The sequence below is a fragment of the Zootoca vivipara genome, chromosome 11 (genome assembly GCF_965207765.1).
Source record: "Zootoca vivipara chromosome 11, rZooViv2.hap1.1, whole genome shotgun sequence".
NCBI lineage: Eukaryota > Metazoa > Chordata > Lepidosauria > Squamata > Lacertidae > Zootoca > Zootoca vivipara.
Window position 1 is genome coordinate 21,960,829 of NC_142594.1, and position 25,361 is coordinate 21,986,189.

At 45.4% G+C, this 25,361-nt stretch overlaps 1 protein-coding gene across 1 annotated transcript in view; it reads left to right on the plus strand.

The window, feature by feature from the left end:
* The first annotated feature begins 1,571 nt into the window (after positions 1 to 1,571).
* Positions 1,572 to 25,361, plus strand: part of JAZF1 (JAZF zinc finger 1) — a 130,087-nt gene continuing 106,297 nt past the window's right edge. Inside the window, exon 1 of the mRNA XM_035128872.3 lies at positions 1,572 to 2,060. Coding sequence (XP_034984763.1) covers positions 1,946 to 2,060 — 115 coding nt within the window. The 5' untranslated portion in view covers positions 1,572 to 1,945. The remainder of the gene's footprint in view (positions 2,061 to 25,361) is intronic.

Consider the following 25,361-nt stretch of genomic DNA (forward strand, 5'->3'; position numbering starts at 1 on the left):
CAATTAAAGCTTGCATTAAACATGCATAAAGTGAAAGGTTTCTGAGATCAAAAGCAGCAGACCAGAGCCCAAACAAGCATGATAAAAGCATGCTTTTCACAAACTTTTCCTGCATTGCATGCATACCGTGCAAGCTCAATGTTTTTAGCCCAACAAGAGTTCAGTGCACTTACAGAACAGGCTTTGAAGAGCTGCACCTCTTGCTGTGTCCCGCTGGGTCGGAGCTTCGCACAGCTTCAGTTGCAGTCCGAGGGCTTCAAGCACAGTGGGCTGAGGCTCCAGCCGGGTCCCAGGGCTTTGCCGTGGCTCCTGAGCTACGCGTCCAGCCGGGTCCCGGGGGTTAGCACGCGCCTTTGAGGCTCGCAGCCGGGTCCCAGGGGTTAGCACGTGTGCGCTGAAGCTCCAGCCGGGTCCCAGGGCTTTGCCGCGGCTCCCGGGGGTTAGCGCGCGCGCTCTGAGGCTCTTGCCAGGTCCCAGGGCTTCGCACAGGGGGCACCGAGGCTCCTGCTGGGTCCCGCGGCTTCGCCTCTCGCTTGGTCGGGGCTTTGCGATAGTGCTTATTTTCGGGGTATGTCTTATTTTTCACCAACCCTTTGAAATCCTGTCATGGCTTATTTTGGGGGGATGCCTTAAAATATGAGAAACACGGCAAATGTAACATGGAGCCATGATTCAAGCAGGCCTCCTAGCCCAGAAGCCCTTTCCCTTAATCCCAGATACTGTAGTTGGTTAGAGCATGGTGCTGAGAATGCCGTGGTTGCAGGTTTGATCCCCGTACTGGACAGCTGCATTGCAGGGGGTTGGACTAGATGATCCTCAGGGTCCCTTCCAACTCTACAGTTCTATGATTCTATGATTGGCCTGATGATGATTATGATGATGATGATGCAAGTCCTGCTTGTGGGTTTCCCATAGACACATGCCTTGCCATAGGGAGCTACAGGATGCTGGTCTACATGGGCCTCTAATCCAGCATGACTCTTTGCTACATCTTTATGTTCCCTTACATAGGAGCCAACTCTGATGGGCTGAGGTCCCTTCATGCGCCCCCAATAAAATATTTGAGGGGGCCACCCCCACAAAGTCAATGCCATAGAAGAATCAGATCCTCCAAAGTCGATATGGGAGAAGACTGCCATTCAAACGGTGTGCATACGCCACATCATGTGATCTGATTATGCAGGGGGACAGGGCTTACCTGCCCCCCCAAAATATGTTATTCAAGTTGGCACCCCTGTTCCCTTATGCTCATACATGTACACACATACACACACACACTGCAAGTTCCATATATTCCATTATTTATTTTTTAAAAAATGCCAGTTGCCCTGACCCAGGCCTAGGAGAAGAGGCACCAGCAATAAGCTGTAAAAGAGGCTTGGCTCAAACTCGATCTAGCTTCAGATTTTTAAGAGGGCAGGTCTGAGGTTTCTCCCACCCCCTCGCAACCCCCCCCCCCGCCCGTGCCGCCGTATCTGTGTGGGGCATTCAGTCAAGTTGCCGTAGTAGATCCTCCGAAGTTAAGAGGGGAGAAGACACACCCCCAACTGTTGTGCAGCCCCCCCCCCGCTGCTCCGGTTCCCCAAGGCAGGAGCCGTGTGGGTTGTCCGCCTCCGCCGAGCGTGGCCTGGGTCTCTGGCTCCCGCTGCGGAGTCAGGCGGCGACGGCAGGGGTTGCCCAGCTGTTCCAGTGCGGCAATGGTCCCTCCTCCCAGCTGCGCCTGCCTCATCTCCCCCCACCCAGCAGCCCGTCCCTCCCCTCCGCCGCTCCCGACGCTGCAGCCGCTGCCGCCACCTCCTCCTCGTCCCAACCCCCAGCCTCCCTCCCTCTCTCTCTCCCCATCTCCTCTCCTCTCTCTGTCCGGTTTCTCCCTTTCCCGCCGGCGGCGGCCCTGGCAGAGTAGGCACCGCAGGGCGGAGAGGGGCGAAAACCTCCATGTAACACCATGACAGGCATCGCCGCCGCCTCCTTCTTCTCCAATACCTGCCGCTTCGGGGGCTGCGGGCTGCCCTTCCCAACCCTGGCGGAGCTCATCGAGCACATCGAGGACAACCATATCGGTGGGTGAGCGAGAGGGTCGGGCTCCCCCCCCCGCAATACCCACCCCCGGCAGCCGCGTGGGCGTGGGGCGGGGGAGGGGGGCAGCGGCGGCGGCAAGAGAGACCCCCAACCACGCTAGAACGGCGGGTGGGCGGGAGCGGCTCGGAGTGCCGAGCGGGGAGGGAGGGAGGGGCGTCGGGTGCGTGGGGTGGGGGTGGGTGAAGAGTCTGTGGGACTGGCGGGCGAGGCTGCCGCCGGGGATGAATGGGAGGGCAGTGGCGGCGGGCACGAGGGTGGGTGTGTTGTGCGGGGAGGGGGGCGAGGAGGGGTGGCGGCCGCCGCCGCCGCCTTGGCGAGTTGGGTGCCTGAGGTACTCGGCCGCCGGGTGGCTGGCGAGGCGCGTGCAGCCCCGGGGCTGTTGCAGAGGCGCCGGAGTTTGCCTTGGCAGCCGCGGCGCGCCGAGAGACCCGGAGGGAGGTGGTGGTGGAGGAGGAGGACGAGTCCAGCACGCCGCCTGCTGCTTCCGCCCCGGCTCTGGCTGTCAGGGCTGTGTGGGGAGGGAGGGAGAAGCCGCCGCCGCTGCCGCCGGCGAGGCGGCCATTCGGCTTCCTCCTCCTCCCGCTGCAGCGGCGGCTGCGTCCTGTCAGCGCTGTTGCTAGGTGTGGAGGCGAGGAGGATGGCGCGCGCGCGGGGGCTGCTCGCTTTCTCGCCCTGCCTCTCTGGCGGGCCAACCCCGGGCCGGCCTCGCTCACTGCACCCGAGGCGCCTCGCGGCGGTGGCGGCGCGTCACGCAGGCAGGCAGGCAGGCAGGCCGGAGGGACGGACCAGGGCGTGCAGGGCCCCGGCAGCGGCGGGGAAGGGTTGGTGGTGGTGGAGGAGGTCAAGTGACTGCCGCAAGGGAAGGGACGAGGTCTCCGCCGGGGGGACTCGCCGGCTGGCGTGGTTGCGTCAAGGGGGCGCCGGGCGGGGAGGAGCCCCCGTCGCCCGGGCCGCCGGGCGGAGCCTCGCCTCTTTCCCCGGCTGTTTCCATTGGGAGCCGAGCTGGGCCTCTCCGCCAAGGACCTCTCCTGGAGATCGCGCGTGGCGCGGCGAGGTCAGCTTTGGGATCCGGGGCCGGCGTCACCTGTAGGATTCTGCTTCCCCTCCCTGCCTGGAGTGTCGAACAAGTGCTTTCAACAAGTCCCGCGGCAGCCGTGTCTCCCTGTGCCAAGGCTGGCTTTAGAAGGAAACAGGGAAGGATGCCCGCAGAAGGACTGGACGCTGACTAGGTGGAGCATGATAGGAAAACAAAATGCTCTTACCTTGCAGGGCGTTGGGGTCTGGGCTTTCTGTTTTGATTTCGTTTACCAGGCTATGTTTCACACGCGGCTTAAACATGATCAGTAGGAAATCTCACAGAGTGTCAGGAAGATGGGAGCCAAGAAGTAAATGCCAGCAGCAGGTGAATGAAACAAGAATGTGGAAGTATGCTTTCTTGCAAGAAGGCATAAGAGCCAAAACTCCAAGGGTCGACCCCCTAGTTGATGGGCATTGCCATTCACATGGCGTGCATGTGCCACATCATGTGATTGATTATGCTGGGTGGAGCTCACCTGGTCCGCCCAATATTTCTTTCAAGTTGGCAACCCTGCAAGAAGGTTGTATTCTTTATAAGCCTTGCAGGGAAGTAAGCGAAAGACGCAGGTGCTATTGCCTATAGCTTATTTGCATGCACTGGGTGATAGAAATTGACAGTTAATTTGAGGTGGGGTAAAAACAGACTGCTTAGGATACCTTTGTCCTGAAGATACATTAATCCAGACTGAATATCCAAACCACTTTAATTTTAAAAAATAAACTAAAAAGTGACACAAATGTAATGAAAAAGTGTTGGTGGTAAAAGAAAGAGCTGGAACTGTAAACCTAAAAGCCCTTGCCTTTCTTTGTGTGAATATTTTGATTGTCTGGACTGGGGTGGTTGAGTAAAAATGTAACTAAGTGGCACATCATGCTGTTCTGTAATGGAGAGGTGAACATGATGTTCTGTTTTATGACTCTTGGAAAGTCCTAACTTGGAGTGGGGGAGGGTGAAGTGAAATGTCTTTGGGAAGCCATTCGTTCCTGATTTTTAAAAGTACATGCGCGCTTTATAAAAAAAAACACCCTTTCTAAATGTGTCACTGGCATAAGCCTGCTGGAAAGCACAGGATACAAGCCAGGAGGGGCATTTCTCTAAGCCAGAATGCAATCATGGAGAAGCACTATTGATTTCAGAGGATTTTCCTCTATAAGCAGTTGGGAATGGCATAAGTTTAAGGCCTACAGCAATGTGTAACATTCCCAACACGGCTGTAGTAGTTATTACATGTTACATTTTGTTTCAGAGTTGGTGGTATTCACATGGTATCAGGAATCGGCACCATTTGACACTTGTTAAGGCCTATGACCTGGGGGGGGGGGTTGCTAGACACTGGTACCAACCCCCATCTCCTCCTGAAATTTCTACTGCTGCTTCTTGCCACCTCCACTGGTATTCTTTCACTCCCTCACCCTTTTCCAGTCCAGTCCTTTAATGCAGTGATTTGGTGCGCATCTCTGGGGCAGCATAGGAGTGGCCAATAATATAATGTGTTATATTGATGTATTGGTATTGTGAATCTGTCTGGCTGTTTATGATCCATTGTAAGGCTATATGTTTTACTATACAATAAAATTTGACTAAAAAATGGCCAGCAAGTTGAATCAGTGCCACTCATGTGATACCCAGTGAATACTCTTGCTTCCTGTATTACCAACATTTGGGTATGCTTATAATTATTTTCAGGCCATAAGCCCTTGAGAGAAAATCTGATTGCTTTGCTGTAGCAAAGTGAGAACTTCATCAAAGAAAGGATGTATCCCTCTCACATCTCAATGACCCTCAGTTGGAGAATTCATAATTCATCTAGCAATGAATTGTTGAGTTAGGAATGCAAGCACCTATCAGTTAGGGTTGACCTAGCCAAAATATATGTTTGCTTCGCCTACCAGATTAGCAGCAAGGAGGAGCTAACTTTATTCTGATTTCAACCTCTTGCATCTCCTGCATTGCTACCACGTTTTACTTTTGAGAAGTCATCTTCTTACACATTACAGCAGGCATAGGCAAACTCAGCCGTCCATATGTTTTTGGGACTACAACTCCCATCATCCCTAGCTAAGAGGACCAGTGGTCAGGGATGATGGGAGTTGTTGTCCCAAAACATCTGGAGGGCCGCGTTTGCCTATGCCTGCATTACTGGGTGCTGAAATCTCCGATTCAGTTTGATGGTTCTGTTTTAAATTCCTTCTCATTAAACACGACCACTCCTCTCATCATCATGGTATAATTCATCCGCTGCTCATAACTACAACCTTAGGCTGCAGTAAAAGTAGATTTAAGCTTCTCTCAGGATTATGTCAAAGGTTATCTTTCATCCAATGATAGAAAAAGAAAATTGAATAAATATTTAATATTAAAAAAGGTTATCTTCCATGATCAATCTTCATGCTTGTGCAAATTATGGCTTTGCTCAGTGCAACTTCGCATCATAATATTTGGGGAGCAAACATCTGTGCAGCATCAGGTTCTCCTCAACATATTGTAAGCTTAGCTCTGGTGCATCCTTGCTGATCAGACATGAGACTGAGAAAGAGTTCATATTAAGGCCTAACTAATGTGATGCTGGGGCGCAGGTGGCGCTGTGGGTTAAACCACAGAGCCTAGGGCTTGCCAATCAGAAGGTCAGCGGTTCGAATCCCCGCTCCCGTTGCTCGGTCCCAGCTCCTGCCAACCCAGCAGTTCGAAAGCACGTCTAAGTGCAAGTAGATAAATAGGTACCGCTACAGCGGGAAGGTAAACAGAGTTTCCGTGTGCTGCTCTGGTTTGCCAGAAGTGGCTTTGTCATGCTGGCCACATGATCTGGAAGCTGTACACCGGCTCCCTCGGCCAATAACGCGAGATGAGCGCCCCAGAGTCAGTCATGACTGGACCTAATGGTCAGGGGTCCCTTTACCTTTAATGTGATGCTATCACATCTCTTTTAAAAGTATCACTACCCATGAGGCACCTGAAAGTGATTTACATGCAGGGCATCACAACTATGATGCACAAAATTTTGCAGAACAGGAGTTGGGTGTGTGTACCAAATTTTGGTCTTACACAGGTTGCCCACTGATAATTTGAAAGACCAAAGTCTGCCCCTGCTGCCTGTCAACGGGCAGGGAGTTCCAGGGTATAGGAGTTGCCACACTAAAATATTGGCTCATTACAAATGTGGAACAAACATTATGTGGCACTTGTAAAAGTGCAGAATTCAGCAGCTAGGTTGCTCACCAGAGCAAGATGGTTTGACCGTATTACACCGATCCTAATCTGACTGCACTGGCTACCAGTAAGTTTCCGGGCCCAATTCAAACCACAATACGTCAAGGACCACCTCTTTCCATATGAACCTACCTGGACTCTGAGATCATCTTCAGAGGCTCTTCTTCGTGTGCTGCCTCCTCAAGAGGTCTGGAGGGTGGCAACACGAGAAAGGGCCTTCTCTGCAGTGGCTCCCCATCTGTGGAATGCTCTTCCCAGAGATGTTCACCTGGTGCCTTCATTATGGACCTTTTGGCGCCAAGCCAAACCAATCCTTTTTAACCAGGCCTTTGGTTGATTTGATAGACATCCTATGCCCTTTTAAAATGTGGTTCTTTTGGGGGGCAGGTGTTACTGGGTTGTTGTTTTTATTTTGATTATATATATTGTGGTTTTATATGTTGATTTGTTTTGTGAACCGCCCGGAGACCTCTGGGTATAGGGCAGTTTGTTTGTTTGTTTGTTTGTTTAATAAATGCCAATTCCTTGGATCACTATTGTTGAGTGAGCATATATGGGGTTAGTAAACTGGTCCCATGCAGTTAAGGGCTTTCTATAACAATGATAACACCTTGAATTTGGCCTGGCTATCACATTCCAGGAGATGTTTTCAACCATGGGAAGCCACATGATCTTAACAACAACAACAACAACAACAACAACAACAATTTATTACTTATACCCCACACATTTGGCTGGGCACTCCCAGCCACTCTGGGTGGCTCCCAGCAGAATATGAAAAACGTGATAAAACATCAAACATTAAAAACTTCCCTAAACAGGGCTGCCTTCAGGTAGTTGCTTATTTCTTTGACATCTGATGGGAAGGCATTCCACAGGGCAGGCGCCACTACCGAGAAGGCCCTCTGCCTGGTTCCCTGTAACCTCACTTCTTGCAGTGAGTGAACCTCCAGAAGGCCCTCGGCACTGGACCTCAAGTGTCCGGGCTGAACGATTGGGGTGGAGACGCTCCTTCAGGTATACTGGACCGAGGCCATTTAGGGCTTTAAAGGTCAGCGCCAACACTTTGAATTGTGCTCGGAAATGTATTGGGAGCAGTGTTGTATGGTCTCAGCGGCCACTCCCAGTCACTAGTCTTGCTGTTGCATTCTGGATTAGATGTAGTTTCCGGGTCACCTTCAACAGCAGCCTCACGTAGAACGCGTTGCAGTAGTCCAAGCATAACTGAACAGAGGATTTTGAGGAGTGATACTTTAGCAGGTGTGCAGGTGCAGAAGTTACCTAGAAGTAGAGAAGGCAGGCAAGAACTGGGCACATATTAAGTTTATTATGCATATAATTATAAATGAGCAGATGCTTTGGTTCTTGAAAGATCCTTGTCCTGTTTGTAGAGGAGTCGAAATGGCAAAAGTCCTTGTATTTCTAAAGTGCTCTCTAGAACCATAAAGAAGTGGGGATGTTTTCCTTGGGTGAAATGCAATGCAATAAAGGAAGAGAGAGAGAGAGAGAGAGAGAGAGAGAGAGAGAGAGAGAGAGAGAGCCAATTTCTCTGTTTTTCATCAAAATCACATGGAAAAGTTAATGTCTTCAAAAACCGGTGCAATGTATTACAGTGGAAGAAGGATCGCCACAGAAGGGAGAACTACAATACACATGGGGAGCCACATCAGGACTTGTGTCAATTTGTCCCATATTGGCAGCATGGTGCCTAAAAGCATCTTAAGTGATTTCATCCATTTGCTTCTTCAATTATTCATTCGCCAACTAATCAGAAAAACATGTAGTGCCTTACTCTGGAGGGATTTGATGCCTACTAAGGAAATCTACAACAGAGAATAGACTGCTGAAAGCAACTGAGGTCTCCCAATGCAACCCAAGTCCATAAAGCCCTGGTAACGTGTTGATCTGTATTCCTTGTAAGAGGCAGGTAGGGGGAAGGCACAGGGCTGAAAATAAAATGGCATACTTTGAATCCATAATTTCATTAGATTAGGTATACGCCAGTTATGACCCTTTGTTAAGGGCGAGTTGGCTCAATTGCATTATGCCATTGTAATGATAAATTGTGGGCGGAGGAGGGTTCTGCTTTGTATAGATAGAAAACGGCTCAACAAACTGAAGCTTGTCATCGTAGGAGAGCTAGGCTTGAGGATGGTCCATGCCAAATTTGGGGTAGAAAGGATAAGAAACGGCTTGTTTTGAATGCTTGGTGAGAAATGCTGGCATGGTGACAGGTGCTGTAAATTTTTATTCCATAGGCTTTGCTGGGGTGGTTTTCCTGGGATGATTTCTCCATTTGTTCAACATTTTGGGGGGATTGGTTTGTTGTGTTAGGTCAAGGGAAACATCTAGCACATGGGTAGGCAAACTAAGGCCCGGGGGGTGGATCCGGCCCAATTGCCTTCTAAATCCGGCCCGCGGACGGTTTGGGAATCAGCGTGTTTTTATATGAGTAGAATGTGTGCTTTTATTTAAAATGCATTTCTGGGTTATTTGTGGGGCCTGCCTGGTGTTTTTACATGAGTAGAATGTGTGCTTTTATTTAAAATGCATCTCTGGGTTATTTGTGGGGCCTGCCTGGTGTTTTTACATGAGTAGAATGTGTGCATCTCAGGGTTATTTGTGGGGCCTAGGAATTCATTCATATTTTTTTTCAAAATATAGTCCGGCCCCCCACAAGGTCTGAGGGACAGTGGACCGGCCCCCTGCTGAAAAAGTTTGCTGACCCCTGATCTAGCAAGTGCTTTTGTTGATTTTATTTAAAATGCACTCTTGTGGCCTGTGTTAGTCATAAGGGTGCTTCTGCACATGCTCAAGGCACATGTGATGATGTTAAGTTGTGGGCAGGTTTGGACAGACTGTTGGGTGAAGTGAGAGTGATAAAAGAGAGAGATGAATGTGTAGATACATACATATTTCTTAATTATAGGGTCACAGCTGCAGTCCTGTTGTTAAACGTGAGTCAGCTGAATCACATTCCACAAGTCTAATGAGAAATCGGGTGGGCAGTAAGTTCTACACCTTATAGCAGGGGTCCTCAACCTTTCTGAGGCAGTGGGCACTTTGGGGATTTTGGGGAACTGCTGACATGGTGTGTGTGTGTGTGTGTGTGTGTGTGTGTGTGTGTGTGTGTAGCATAATAGAAAATGTTCACCACTTCTAAAAAGACGCAGGATCACCACATTGTGCAGGTGTGTCCCACTCCCCAATCAGCCCCTTCATCAATGCATAGGTAAGGCAGCTACACCTGTCATTGCCATGTTTGTTAACAGAGAGGAGCTCGGTGCACTTCTGTATTCAGAATGGAAGGTGGGTACCGGTATCTGCTCCTTGCATCTAATGAAACATGGCCATGCTTAAGGGGACATGCTCAGTGTTGGACAGGCTGAGACAGTGGAAACAGCAACTGAGCAAGAAGAGGAAACAGTCCCTTGAGCATTTTGGATTCATGAGGGGATACTGTATTTCCTTTCACTTTTCATGAGCTAAATAGGAGGTACTGGCAAGTGAACTAGTGCTTGTGGGCACCATGTTGGCGAACCCCGGCTTGAAGTTTGGAGATGACTTATTGTGTTATTTTGAGGCAATGTTCACCCTGATATATTACTGATTTAATTTCACATTCCACTTAAAACATTAACCCATGGTGGAGATACACACACACATACACACACACGCGAAATCAATCCATAATAGTACTCTTTTAATCATGTTGTGTAACTTAACCTGAAAATATTTGTGAGAGTGATTTTGTTGTTTCTTTTTTGAACCTGCGTGAATAATACAAATATTGTTTGACGATCTAAGCAATTAATCAGTCTTAACAAGAGGCTAGTTCAGGTGTGGAAAATCATATAGATGAATGATTCTTTTCGTATATAAACCCTTCGCAGGTTGGGACCAGTTTTCTAGAAATATTGCCTTACGTATATTTGCCCACTGAGATCAGCAGAACCAGAACTTCTACATGTGGCGCATGATGGTTGGTTTGCACTTGTAAGAAATCTTTTTTTGCATGGTAACACCTACACTGTGGAACTCCCTGCCCATTGACATTGAGCAGGTACCTTTGCTGTACTGTTTTTTGGTTGTTTCATGTGAAACACTTGGATTATTATTATTATTATTTACAATTAAGTGGTATGCAAATTCTGTTAAATAAATAATCACTTGTCCTATTGGCATGTTTATGTTGGCTCAATTCCTATCGATACCAATAGCAGATACGTTGCAGTCATTGTGCACAGAGATAAATTCCTCTAGATGGTTTTCTTCGGAAGAGTTCCAGGCAGAATGAACATCTTTGTTTCATAATGACAGGGGTCCCATTTGCAGCCAGGAGATAACTATGTACAGTGGTACTTCGCAAGTCTAATGCCCTGCAAGATGAATTTTTCGCAAGACTAATGCGTCTTGCGATCTGATGGTGACTCGCAAGACGAATTCGTTTTGTGAAAAATTCATCTTGCGAATTGCGGTTTCCCATAGGAATGCATTTAAATTTAATTAATGTGTTCCTATGGGCAAGAAAAGAAATTTCAGTGCATTCCTATGGGAAACCGCGATTCGCAAGACGAATTTTTCGCAAAACGAATTTAAATTCGTCTTGCGAGGGACCACTGTACATTACAAACCAAACTTAAGGAAAATAGTTTGAGATACAGTATAGTCTTTCTCTCTTAATGATTTCTGCAGGGCAAGTACAGTACACCTTTCTATCCCCACCCCCTTGGTTTTTTTGTCTTTTCATTCTAGATCCGCTTTAAAAAGAAATGCATTTGATTGCATTTACCCTTTTATATTGCTTGCAACAGTGATCCCTCTGCTATTTTAGCTAAAGCAAAATGTCACTTTGCAAAATTTTAGTTCGAATAAATACAGTTGTTGGCTCTTTCCAATACTGTAAATAGTATTGTTGCTATTTTGATTACACACAGTAGAGGGCAGTGCTATGCATGATCCACACACTCCATGTATAGTATTTTCTGATGCATTGATACTATGTGCTAAATTTGCAGGAGCAGGTTTCCAGTCTTTGCTAACTTAATCCTTCTGAATCTTGATCAGACCAAAACAACCACCACCAATTCCTGGAACTTGTCTCTCATCTCCATTAACATCTCTGACCTTTTGCCAACAACTCTTTTCTGTTCTCTATCGTCAGAATGTATTGTGCTTTCCTATGAAACACGGCAATCCTTTTTTCTTCTCACAATTGCCATACTAGAAATATTATTTCAGCTTTAGATAGACCTTGAGCGGTAAGCATTCTGTTTTGCAAAGGAGGTTACTTCAGCTTCAGCCCGATAAATATTTGCATGGGAGAAAGCCGTCTTGAAAACGATGGTACATGCTTTTTAATAGAAATGTGTAGGATTACACTGTTAAAAGTCCATACAGCTGTCATTACAACTATGTTATAATTAGTTTTAGTTTACCTTTTCAAGAGCCTGTGGGCAGAAAATGTGTTTAACTTAAGTTGTTTTGTAGCTCCACCTCTTCTGTGGCTGCCAGACTTTCAGGGCAGTTAATTCTGCAAGTAGCACAATAATATAAAGGTGTATTTTAAAAGCATAATATCTTTGTTCTCTTTTTCACTTTCCCACATTCCCACTTGTCCTCCCACCGCAAATAACAAGAATATTTGTTATTTCCCTCTGCACAAAATACTTCGGAAAGCTACTGCAATTTTGCACAAGACCTTTCCAAGGGCTCACAGGTAGATGTTCCTGCTATCTTGCTTTCCGTTCCACATATGTATTTGGTCTCCTTTCTCTACCCCGGCTTTCCCAGTAGGTATGAGGCCACTGCTTGCAATTCATACTAGAGCATTGTAGGGTGGTGCTGTGGTCTAAACCACTGAGCCTCTTGGGCTTGCTGATCGGAAGGTTGGTGGTTCGAATCCCTGCAACGGTTTGAGCTCCCGTTGCTCTGTCCCAGCTCTTGCCAACCTAGCAGTTTGAAAGCATACCAGTGCAAGTAGATCAATAGGTACTGCTGCGGCGGGAAGGTAAATGGTGTTTCCATGCGCTCTGGTTTCCATCATGATGTCCCGTTGCACCAGAAGTGGTTTAGTCATGCTGGCCACATGCCCCGGAAAGCTGTCTGTGGGCTAACACCAGCTCCCTCAGCCTGAAAGCGAGATAAGCACCGCGACCCCATAGTTGTCTTTGACTGGATTTAACTGTCCAGGGGTCCTTTACTTTTACCTTTACTAGAGCATGCATGTAGCTGGGGGTACAGGGGAGACAGATTCCCCCCCCCATCAAGTAAAGAAATAAAAATACTTAACTGACAGAGAACTTGATCCCCCATAAAGCCCCCCCCCCCGGCTGCATCCATGTACTAGACTTGATGTATCTCCATTGATTCTACGGTTTCTTCTTCTTCTTCTTCTTCTTCTTCTTCTTCTTCTTCTTCTTCTTCTTCTTCTTCTTCTTCTTCTTCTTCTTCTTCTTCTTCTTCTCCTCCTCCTCCTCCTTCTTCTCCTTCTCCTCCTTCTCCTCCTTCTCCTCCTCCTTCTCCTTCTCCTTCTCCTTCTCCTTCTCCTTCTCCTTCTCCTTCTTCTTCTTCTTCTTCTTCTGTCCTTTCAATGTCGGGATGAGGTTATTAGGATTTCTCAAAAGTTTAGGGAATTGCACATGCCTGAATGTTTTAGACTTTGTGTGCTTGCCTCTCCCAACCTAGAATTCTTATTGCAGAGTTGGAGAGGGCATTGTTGCCCATCTGGTCCTACAACATCCCCAACAGATGGTCATCAGATCTTTGCTTAGAGGTATCCAGCAAGGGAGAGCTCACCTCCCCTTGCTCAATTCAGTGCTTTTTTTTTCTAGAAAAATAGGTGCCGGTACTCACCATGAAGTTGTTACAGTAAGTGCCACACTTTTTAACAGCAACAAAAAGAGGTGTCGGTACTATGTACCCTTGCATACACTCTGGGGGGAAAAAGCACTGACCATCTTCATTTTGCTTCCCTGAACCTGTTGCCATTTGATTGCATTCTTGGTTTTTCGTAGAACCATAGAATTGTAGAGTTGCATTGTTAGATTTTTACAGTACTTACGTGTGGTACCTGGAACTGCTCCAAAAGTGGCCTGACTAGTGTTAGAGATTTGCTGATTTAATCTCATGGCTTTGTGGCTGCTCTACCCGTCTGCGCAACACTTCATCCATCCTCCGTCTGCTGCACATAATAATACTGTTTCCTCATGACTTCTGCATTTCTACCCTGATGTTATTGGGCCTGCACAAATCAGGGGTCATAACCTCACTCTTCCCTTTAAGTGAATCCAGTGTTAGCCCACACGTTTTGGAAGACCCTAAGTCCCAATACCAAGATGTGTTTCATAAATATTAGTTTACCTTCTCCTTCTACACTGCTTGGTTTGTTCCCTGCATTTGGCTCTTATGAAACTCCCAGATACACTTGTTTTTCACTCCGGGTCTAGCAAAAATTCTTTTCGATTGCTATTAGGAAGCAAAATAAATTAAAAAATTAAAAAAATGTCCAGTAGCACCTTAGAGACCAGCTAAGTTTGTTTTGGGTACAGTGGTGCCTCGGTTTAAGTACACAATTGGTTCCGGAAGTCTGTACTTAACCTGAAGCGTACTAAACCTGAAGCAAACTTTCCCATTGAAAGTAATGGAAAGTGGATTAATTCCATTCCAGACAGTCCGCAGAGTACTTAAACTGAAGCGTACTTAATCTGAAGCGAACTTTCCCATTGAAAGTAATGGAAAGTGGATTAATCCGTTCCAGACGGGTCCGCAGAGTACTTAAACTGAAAGTACTCAAACCGAAGCGTACATAAACCGAGGTATGACTGTATAAGCCAGGGGTCCCCAAACTATGGCCCGCAGGCCAGATGCAGCCCTATTGGCCTCCCAATCCGGCCGCGGCGCCCCCCGCAGCCTGCTGCTGCCGCTCGGTCTTACGCCGCGCTTCCAGATCGGAAAAAGCACCGAAAATCGTTTGTGTGCATGCGTATGGGCCTCTCCCGACCCAGAAGAGGTCATTTCCGGTGCACTTCCGGGTCGGGGGGAGGCCCATACGCATGTGCACAAACGATTTTCGGCAATTTTTCCGACCTGGAAGCGCGCCACCGTGCCAGTAAGTGTGTGTGCGCATGCGCACGGGCGCGCACTCCCCTGCCCTCCGGCCCAAAGCCGAGTAAGTCTGGGGACCCCTGGTATAAGCTTTCGTGTGCATGCATACTTCTTCAGATACACTGAAACAGAAGTCACCAGACCCTTATATATAGTGGGAGGCAAGGTGCTTTTTCCTATAGGACTAATTGCAGTCACAGTCGTCAACAGGTTTACCATACCCATTGAGTCAATCATCCATCTCCTACTACCCTTGTAAGAAAATCCCCACCCCACCCTCCCACTATATATAAGGGGCTTGTGACTTCTGTTTCAGTGTTTCTGAAGAAGTGTGCATGCACGTGAAAGCTTATTATCAGAACAAACTTAGCTGGTCTCTAAGGTGCTACTGGACAATTTCTTATTTTTTTAATTTATTTTGACTGCGTCAGACCAACACGGCTACCTACCTGTATTAGGAAGCAGTTCTTCAGACTAGTCTCCCCGACCCTGCCTGCTTTGCATCTGTGTCTTGTAATGTTGTATAATGGGACGTGGGTGGCGCTGTGGTCTAAACCACTGAGCCTCTTGAGCTTGCCGATCAGAAGGTCAGTGGTTCAAATCCCTGGGACGAAGTGAGCTCCCATTGCTCATCCCAGCTTCTGCCAACCTAGCAGTTCGAAAGCATGCCAGTGCAAGTAGATAAAAAGGTATCGCTATGGTGGGAAGGTAAACGGCGTTTCTGTGCGCTCTGGTTTCCGTCACGGTGTCCTGTTGTGCCAGAAGCGGTTTAGTCATGCTGGCCACATGACCCGGAAAAACTGTCTGTGGACAAACGTCGGCTCCCTGGGCCTGAAAGCAAGATGAGTGCCACAACCCCAAAGTCGCCTTTGACTAGACTTAACCATCCAGGGGTCCTTTACCTTTTAACCATTATAATGCCTGTCCTCTTCCTGTAACCCTTTGCTGTTACAAAATGTGACTTCAGAGATTCAGATATATTCTTAACTCGTATGCCTTTTGCCATAATGATGCAGGCATGCCCATTTTTACACATTCTTGACTGTCTAAATGATGTTTCCTCTGAATATCAGCTCAGAAGTCATAATATTTCCTTTTGCTGTAGAAATGTAGGCTTCCCACACTCTCTGTTTAGCCACTGTAGATGTGGTAAGAGAGGCGTAGGAGCAGGAAACCACATCTGAATTGCTACATTTGGCAGGTCTCTGTGGGGCACTCTGTTGCCAGAAACATCACTGCTTCTTCCTGCTATCACTATAATAGGTTAGAGGGATTTAAAAACAGGATTAAACTTTCTCAAGCAAGAGTTTGAATAAGTACATTAAGATCAATGTTGATGGGGTTTTTCCCCTCCTCCTCTAATCTTTGGGAATTTCCATAGATTTCCTTACTAAACTGAGAAACGACCTTGTTTCATTGTTGTTGAATAATCTTTCACTTTTAGGATTTATTGCTAATTGTTCAGATTTTAGTGGAATCTCTTTTCTACTTTTTAATTGGACCTGCCTGCCAGATACTTCCTTTAATGGTTGCCTCATATGTTAGTTAGCTTCACCGTCTTAGTTCCTGTTTATATTTGATTTATGTTCTAAACGTGAGTGCCATATTCTGTGAGAATGGCCATTATTCTCTCCATTCATATTTTGATCTAGAGAGTAATCTGAGGGCACTCAGTGCTCTTTTCTCAGTGAAGTTAAGCAGAGCTCAGCTGGATGGTAGAACTTCTAGGAGTCCCATTTAAGCATGGCTGCCAAGTACCCCGTTTTCCCTGGGATACCCCCATATTTTCTTACCGTTTCCCCGCAGGTGTCCCAAATGGCAAAAAACCCTGTATTCCCCTGGATTACGGAGGTCCTGCCGGCGGCCATGTTCTTCTGGTGCTGCGCCAGCACCGGCAGTCACTTCTACGCACTTCCGGACATGGGTAGAAGCGACTTCCGATGCCGCTGTGCCCATTTCCAAAATGTTTGCAGTGCCGCGGCAGCACCGGAAGTCACTTCTACGCACTTCCGGACATGGGTAGAAGTGACTTCCGATGCCACTGTGCCCATTTCCAAAATGTCCGCAGTGCCAGAAGTCGCTTCTATGCATGTCCGGAACTTGGCACCTATGCATTTAAGCCCTTCTTGGCTTTCTGAAAAAAGAGGCTAATACAACTGAAATATATATAAGTGCTTGAAATAATAGCTGTTTTGGAGTGCTTCTTACAGAATGCTGAAACAGCAGTTTAAAACAGACAGCCACTTGATGAGCGGTAATAATTTCAGCCTTGGATAACTGAACCTTCATTGACTGATACACAATTTATTTCATGGCTGAATTGTGTGCTTTAAGTATATGGTGAAAACTCTTTATGTAAGATTGCAAACTCAGCATGTTAAGGAGCAATTCTGATTTTGTAAACATGTAATAAAATATATAGTAAATATAATAACATGCAATGCACGCACATGCGAATCTGTTTGAACAGCATCGTTCAGTTATTGACATTGTAATTCACCACAGGTGAAACCTAACGGTTCATTGAGCTTGTTGACTTCTTTCAATCTGTTTCACTTCTCCTTTGAAAACTGCCTAGTATCATATGCCTACCGCTTAAACAATAAGCAGAATGTTTTAAAAATAGAAACAGGACAGGTTTAAAATAGACTCATCTTTACAACCAGTAATATTTTTTTTGTGGGGAGCAGTCTGATGCCTGAAATTGAACATTTAGCATGTTTAACGTATATATTTTCCTCACAGTATAAATATCTCAAAAATCTTTTCCAGTAACCCAAAGCAGCTGAATATAAGAAGCTACTTTGTACAGCCAGACCATTGGTCCTAGCTCACTAAAGTCTACACTAACAGCAGAGCTTGTGCAATGTTTCAGAGAGAAATCTTTCCCAGCCATACCTGAGATGTTGTGGTTTGAAGCTATGGACTTTTCCACTGACCTGTGGCTTCCCCCGCTCCATTTATTTTGATTAACTGGGGGAACCATCTTTAAGAATTTATATTGGCACTGAGCTGAATGTTCTCATATTGGAACTTATGGCTCACATTTTGGGTGGGTGGGTGAAATGGAGGACAACCCCCCAGGAAATTTTGGAAGGATTAAGTCAACGTAAGGGGGGTGGGGTGGGAACACTTATGGTCCACCTCTGAAACTCCTCCTTGTAGCTGCACCTGGTGGTCCATGTTTTTTCTTCTTCCCAGAGCCCTTGGGTACAACAGTATGCGTTAATGGAACATTCCTCTGGTTGGGATTTCTGAGGGGAAAATGTCAGCCCCCAGAAGCCCCCTGTGGAGAAATGCTACTGTGTTTAGCAGTAGCTGTTTGACCACAGGTTATTTCTGAAAAGTGGAGAAGATGAACAATGGCTTTTCATATTTGTAGGTGGGGCCTGGCTCAGGTTTGGATCGGTTTGGGAAGCAACAGGCTCTGAATGGCTGTTGGCTGTCATTTGGGAAAGTCAGTTGACGTCCAGTGTGATGTGGGGCAAAGAGTTGAGGAAACTGAGGTAAAAGTGGGCAGCTGAGGCCTGAATATGAAGTTATCCATTCCCAGTGTGTCAACAAGGCTTCGCACATGAAAAATTAGAAGAAGGGAGCTGGTGGCTGAGATATGCCTTGGGTAAAGGTCTTATTTTTCATCCGGAACTTACCGGAACTCAGTTCCTGCACCTCTTTGCCACCCAAGAGAATGAGGGAGATGTTCATGGTGAATTCTGGCACCTCTTTTTGTAGAAAAATAGCACTGAACCTTACACAAGCAACTTTTTAAAAATCGGCTAAACTGCCCCATGAGCCAAAAAGTATAACCAAAGGAGCTCAGTGGGTTCAGAGGCAGATTGTCCCCAGTAGCTGGACTTGGTTGTGAGTGAACTTGGCTGGTGTAAAACTTTAGGGAATTTGGCCTCCTGTAAAAGCTGTTTAGAGGCTGCTGTTGGCAACTGTGCCTCAAATCAGCAAATAATTTATTTTCTGAGAGTTAAGAATGAGTTTGTTCCTTTTTTTTGGCCATAGAGGCGAAATCTATTTAATTTTGTACGTCACTTGTTGAAGAACTGTTCCCTGCCTTTGGAATGATGCTTCACTTAGGTAGCTTCTTGGAAAATATTCTGTGACACAATTTCTCATCCTGCAGAAATTTCGGTTTTCTTTCCGAGCTGAACCTCAGCAGTGAAGTCTGGCAGCTGCTCCTATTCAGCGATTGGGAAACGAAATACTTTAAACTGCCAAAATATGTCGGCAGGTGAGGTGAGCCATAATATTTAGCTTTCTGGCTCGTTTGTTTGTTTGTTTATAAAACTACTTTATAAGCTAAGGCAAACAATTTAACAAAGGTTAGCTACTTTTAAGCCCCCCTTCCACAGTGTCCGTGGAAGGAGTTAAGCACAAATTTACCTCATTTTGGGTCTCTGGACCGCGATAAAGCTGTGTGTGCGTGTGTGAATTTACCTCCGTTAATGGAAAAATGTGATTCCATATTGGTGGCTCCTAGTGCTAATTGCTCTTCTCCTGCCATAAGCCACACATCCCACACTTCAGGATTGTGTTACTTTTTGTGTATATGTGCATCTTAGTGGGCTTCAATTATACAACAAGCGTAACCGGCTGCTATAATTAATCACTAATTTATAAACATATAACGCAAAATAACTTCAGTCACTAATATATAAACATATAACGCAGAATAACTCAAACAACACAACCATAAACGTCATATCACTCATGATTCAATCCAACATCAGTTCAATGTATTCAGTCATATGCTGTAGTTCATATTGGGTATCCATATGACATATAAATTGGTTCAAATGTACTTCCAAATGGATGTGTAATACTTGAGATTTTTTTTCAACAACAACAACAACAAATCCGTTTATTGTGAGGACCATAACTGCCAAGTTTTCCCTTTTCTCGCGAGGAAGCCTATTCAGCATAAGGGAAAATCCCTGTAAAAAAGGGATAACTTGGCAGCTATGGTGAGGACCATGCCTGTACACAAATAACAACACAACAATAATTAAAAATATTAAATGATTAAGAAAAATAATTAAAAATATTAAAATTCATTGCATGCTATCCCAACAAAACCTTCATCCCACAAAACAGGGAGAGAAGGAAGACAAGCAACGAGTTAAACAGATGATGAAGGGGTCTTTACATTGTCATCCATAAATCTTTCCCTGGCTTTCATGGCCTTCATCACAAAAACCGCTACCACATGGGTAATACGTGGGTTTGCATCAACTAACAAAAATTTTACTCTATCTTCAGGATTGATTATAGAGTTGGGTATAATTTGCAGCATTGCATCTCTAAAGCCCGAGTAAATGGGGCAGTAGAGGAGGTAATGGGTAAGATCCTCTTTAATTTTCATAAGGCAAGGGCATAAACGATGTTCTACTGGGGTTTTTGTGAATCTACCGGTCAGATATGCAGTTGGCAATGTTTGGAACCGCGCCATAGTAAAAGCTCTCCGAAGGGTGGGATCAGTGATCTCCACCAAGTAGTTGGCACAGATTCTGACTGCTTTTACTCGGGGAAACCAGTAGGAAAACCCAGAGTTTTTTATCTTCGTGGTGTCCAAAAAGGCGTCTTTTTCAAAAATCCATTCCCGAACTTTATCAGGGCTCCACAGTTTGAGAGTATTAAACTCAGGTAGATTGTATCTGGATAGAATATCTAATAGGTTTTGACGCCAAGTAGTATTATGTTGTAAAGATACAAAGGCTTGCTTAGCCAATAAGGTGTTTGAGGCATCTGCGAGGTTGGTGAAAAAACGCAGAAATCTTAAGTGGGCCCTGGCAGACACAGAAGGTAATCCTACTTCCACTCTTAGGAAAGCTGCCGGAGATTTTTTTTCACCGCTACCCCCCTACACATTTCTTGATGGATCTATTAGACCTGGTTCTATCTAATAACTATTTCAGATTTGGATCCAAAGTCTTTGTACAAAAACAAGGAGTTGCGAAACGAGGTCGTCAATGTACCGCCCGTAATACAGCACGTGTTCACCAAACGGAGTGAATACATTGAACTGATGTTAGATTGAATCACGAGTGATATGACGTTTATGGTTGTGTTGTTTGAGTTATTCTGCGTTATATGTTTATAAATTAGTGGTTGAAGTTATTTTGCGTTATATGTTTATAAATTAGTGATTAATTATAGCAGCCGGTTACGCTTGTTGTATAATGGATACTTGCTACTCGTAACCTAGGTCTGTGTCACAAAAAGCGACACCGGAAGTTACGTCGGTGCAACTTCCGGTGTCACACGGCTGCCGGTCCCGGATTCTGCAGTCCGGGACTTGGAAGGTAAGAATGTAGTACAACACTATATTCTCTTTGATTAGCTAGCCAGCCTATGGGCTGAGTCCCACCTATGCAGTCACACTGAATCGCTGTCTCAAGGTTGCTATACTGTTGGTACTCAAACAACTTGGAACCCAAACACTGCAAACCCGGAAGTAAGTGTTCCGGTTTGCAAACGTTTTTTGGAAGCTGAGCGTGCCATGCTTCCGATTTGAGCGCCACACTTCCGTTTTGAGTGTTACGCTGAGGTCTGTCTGTTTTTGCTATTTATTTTGCGTTTTGTTTTTTGCAGCTCTTTTTTGTTTTGTTTTTTTGTGACTGTGTGGAACCCAGTTCAGCTACTGATTGATTATGTGACTGCAGTACATTATTGCTTTCATTTTATGGGCCAATCGTCTCGTTAGATAGTACAATTCATGTTAAATTGCTGTTTTAGGGGTTGTTTTTAAAAGTCTGGAACGGATTAATCCATTTTGCATTACTTTCTATGGGAAAGCGTGCCTTGGTTTTGGAACGTTTTGGTTTTGAAACCTACTTCCAGAACGGATTAAGTTTGAGAACCAAAGCACCACTGTAGTTGGAAATGGTCCTTGAAACCTTCATGGCAGCACTTCAGGCCTCAACATGTAAACTTATTTCGATTCAGTGAGGAGTTGCTTGTCTTTTGTTTGTTACTTTCTTTAAAAGGTGATTTGGGTGGAGCAGCATTTCCCTTGGTTGAACGCCGAAAAGTTTTAGAAGGCTCATATGGCTTGGTGCCTTGAATTTCATTCAGTTGCTCCTGGAGCTGTGCCCAGAGTGGCGCTGCGCACACCAGAGTTGGAATGAATTAGGGCTACAGTCCCATTGACGTTGTACTTGCATCAGATAGCTTGGCAACACAAAGGAAGGGATTGGAGTTATATTACGTAGACGGAACCCATTTTGCATGCCGGTTAACCAAACAAGCATGAATACGACACGTGGAAGAGGCGCTTGAAGAGTTTTTGGAAGTTTCCTGTAGGCTAGTACAGCAGGCTGCAAAGCTTCAGGGGCCTTCCTAGGACAAACTTTGGTTACAGCTTCTGATTAATTGGGAGAGAGCTAAACCATGAGCATGGGTTCAGATTACACACTAACCTGGGGGAGGGGGTGAATCCTTCTCCCCTGCAAACCAGGTTTGGCAGGCGGTTTGGCAGGCAGAAAGTCATATATTAGATGTAGGACAGATGGGCATGGATTGGACGAAATGACATTGTGAGCCAAATGGGGAGGTTCCGCCACACTCCTGCACTATGCCAAGCCATGGCTTCGTTTAGCATGATTCGTAGCTGCCAAGTTTTCCCTTTTCTCGCGAGGAAGCCTATTCAGCACAAGGGGAAATCCCTTTAAAAAGGGGATAACTTGGCAGCTATGGCATGATTTAGAAGGAAAATGACTGGAAATGAGCTAAGTGCACACAATCTCCTTCTTGGGAGCCTGCACACGAGTATGTTCATGCTAAGCCATGGTTTGGCTTAGTGCACATGTACACACAAAATGACGTTCTCAAGGTAATATGCAACATGACTGAGGACTACCTGGTCTTGTAGGACAAATTCTAGAAAGAGCCAAGATTTGAGCTAGTGTGCTGTGCAAACTGGGACTAGAGGCGAAGCACTCGCCTCACTAACCATGAGCTGTAGCCAAAGTTTGTTTTACTCTTGAGTAACTGAATGCTTAAAGAGGAAGAAGGCTTTCTGGTGGACGGCAGAGGCGCAGCAGGCAACTGAGCATCTCATGGAGCTGTTTGTGTCCGAAGCTCTCCTAGCACCCCCAAACCCCCACTAACCTTGGCTTAGCTGTGCGTAGCTGTCATGGACTGGTTGGACGCACAGGAATGGTGGGAGGAACCAGTTGGGGAACCACCAAGAAGATTAAGAGCCCAGGGATTGTTGGTCAGACAATGATGAGTGGTCAGAAGGAGAAGACTGGGAAGAGGAGGTGGTGGAAGGTGAGGAGGTAACAGGGCTTAGTGAGCTGGGAGAGTCAGTGGCAGAGAGAAGCCCAGAATCAGAGGCAGAAACTGAAGCAGAAGAGTGGGAGGCAGGGGCCACGAGGCAGAGAAGAGTCAGGCTGGTGAAGAGTCGTGGGTATCTCCCCCTCCTGCTGTGACAAGCTCCCTTTCCCCGCTTCTCTCCCAGAACTAGAAGAAGGGTGGAGGAGAGGTTGGCTGCATCACAGGCACAGTCTCTGATTGCTTGGGGGAAAGCCCAGGAGAGGAGGGAACATGGACAACTGTGGGAAGGCGGGAGCTTTCCGTCTTGGCAACTAATTCATAGGGCAAGGCTTACTGGGGGATAGCAGCTGTGATCATTAGGCCTGACACTAAGCCAAGTCTGTGAATATCATGTTTTGCTAATAAAGAGTTAACTCCAACTTGGAACAGTGTGAATTACTGCCATCTGGCTCTTTGACAATAGCAATCGAAAAGGCCAGCGGGGAGCAAAGTGGCTGCAAGCACCTTTCTGGGAGTTGGCATATCCAAAAGTTATTTCTAAGCTATAGTTTGACTTACCATGTTGTGCGAACCAACTTGTTATTAAAAGTAGAGTAAATTCAGAACTTTATTAACAAAGTAAAACAATTTAGATTTCGGAAGGAATAAGTTTCTTCTCTCTCTCTCTCTTTGCAAATATTGGTGCATTGTTTTCGTTGCAACGTTCAAGAAAGTACATATGAAAGAATGACTTTGCTCTTGTCTGGTAGTCTTTAATACTGTAGCTCAAGACATGCAAAATATGCTAATCAGCCCCGATTTTCATATCAACATTGTCAACATTTACATTTAATTTACCCATAAAATTTGCATCTCAAGGGGGCTCCTATAATCAGTATTTGAGGGATAACACAGTGAAATTTACATCTGATTGACTAGAATCTTAAGTTCAGCTGTTGCTAGGAAACCAGATGATGTTCTATATTTTGGTTTTACAATTATCTACCATCTTTTTATTTAATAGGTCGCTTGCCCGTTTCCCCTGTAAACCATGATAAATAAATAAATATATTTTTCTAGATTTATTTAGAAATATATCTTTCGCAATAAATATATCTTTCCAGATTTGTGTTATCTCTGCTGTCAGGGCAGATTTGAAGCAAAAAATGAAAAGAAGAAAAATGGAAGAAATTATGTTTGTATATTAATTCTCTGGAGCTGCATTATTAAGACATACAGTACACTGATAATGAAATTGAACATAATCGTTAGAGCAACTTACTTGCACCTGCTGTTTTATCTTTAGAATTATGATTTGTTAAAAATCTAACTTTTGGCAACATAATTGCACATTCGCTGTGTAGTGACTAATGTTTGGATTATCAGTCTCCATTCAGAGGGTATTTCAGCAGCTGCTTTAGCATTCAACTGAACGATACTTTTTGCTGACTATTCAGGCCACTGGTTCTATCTTATTTTCCCCCTCATCTTACATTATAATTAGATTCATAATTGCATTTGATTCATACAAATGTGAAAAGGGAATATTTTGATATTTTTAATATCTTATGATGGTCATGTGTTGATTTGAACTTTTTACAGAATTACACAGCTTGCCAGTTTTCAGAGATCATCTGGCAAAAAAAATGCTAATTAAAGAGAGTAATGGCTCCAGTTTACAAGAGATGCAATGCGTTTTGAAGTCCATTATTCCTGTGGCTGCATATAAATGCAGCAATTTCCTCAAACTAGTTAAATTATCCTTAAAGTGCATGGTAACATTGTAAGTGAAACGTCTTCTATTCATTTCACGTGTGTCACTTAAAGTGCTTTCATGCACCACTTCTGCAGAAACAAAATTTTAGATGTTTTATTTTAAGGGGTTTTTTTTAACTGATTGGCCATGCATGAAGCCGAATTTGCAACCACATTTCAATATTCCTGTGTTCTTGCATCACCTGTTGTCATGATCCCTGCATTTGGGTGCAGATCAACAGCGCCCTCTAGAGCGTCTCTGTTCAGACCTCTCTGGAAATCTGCAGCAGAGAGAGATTCTGTCTTTTATTCCCCAACAAATATCTTCAAATTAATTCCTGTTTTTCAGTACCACATCAAGTACGACCTACGTAGCGCTTTTAACATGAAGAGTCATATAGGAGGTGTTTCTAACATCTAAATAAATTTCTAACTGGCTTTCTAGATCAACGACAGATATTGTGGGCATCTCAGTATTGGACAATTGGGATAGCTCAGTCAGCGCATGAGACTCTCAGTCTCAAGGTCGTGGGTTCGAGTCCCACATTGGGTGAAATATTCCTGCATTGCAGGGGGTTGGACTAGATGGTCCTTGTGGTCCCTGCCAACTCTACAATTCTATGATTCTATGGAAACAACAATCTATCGTAAAGAGGCTAGCTTGAACTGGTTTCACAGATTCCTTTAAACGTGTGAGGCTTTGCCCTCTGTCTTTTTTTCCTGGTACCATCTAATAAGGAATTTGACGATGGTCTGTCTCAAAACCAATCTCTTGCAAGGAACTCTGCACGTACAGGTAACATGTAGCTAGCTAATTTGGGTTGACTTTGATTGTTATGTTTCAATACTCTGTGTAAGGCTGTTGCCCTCT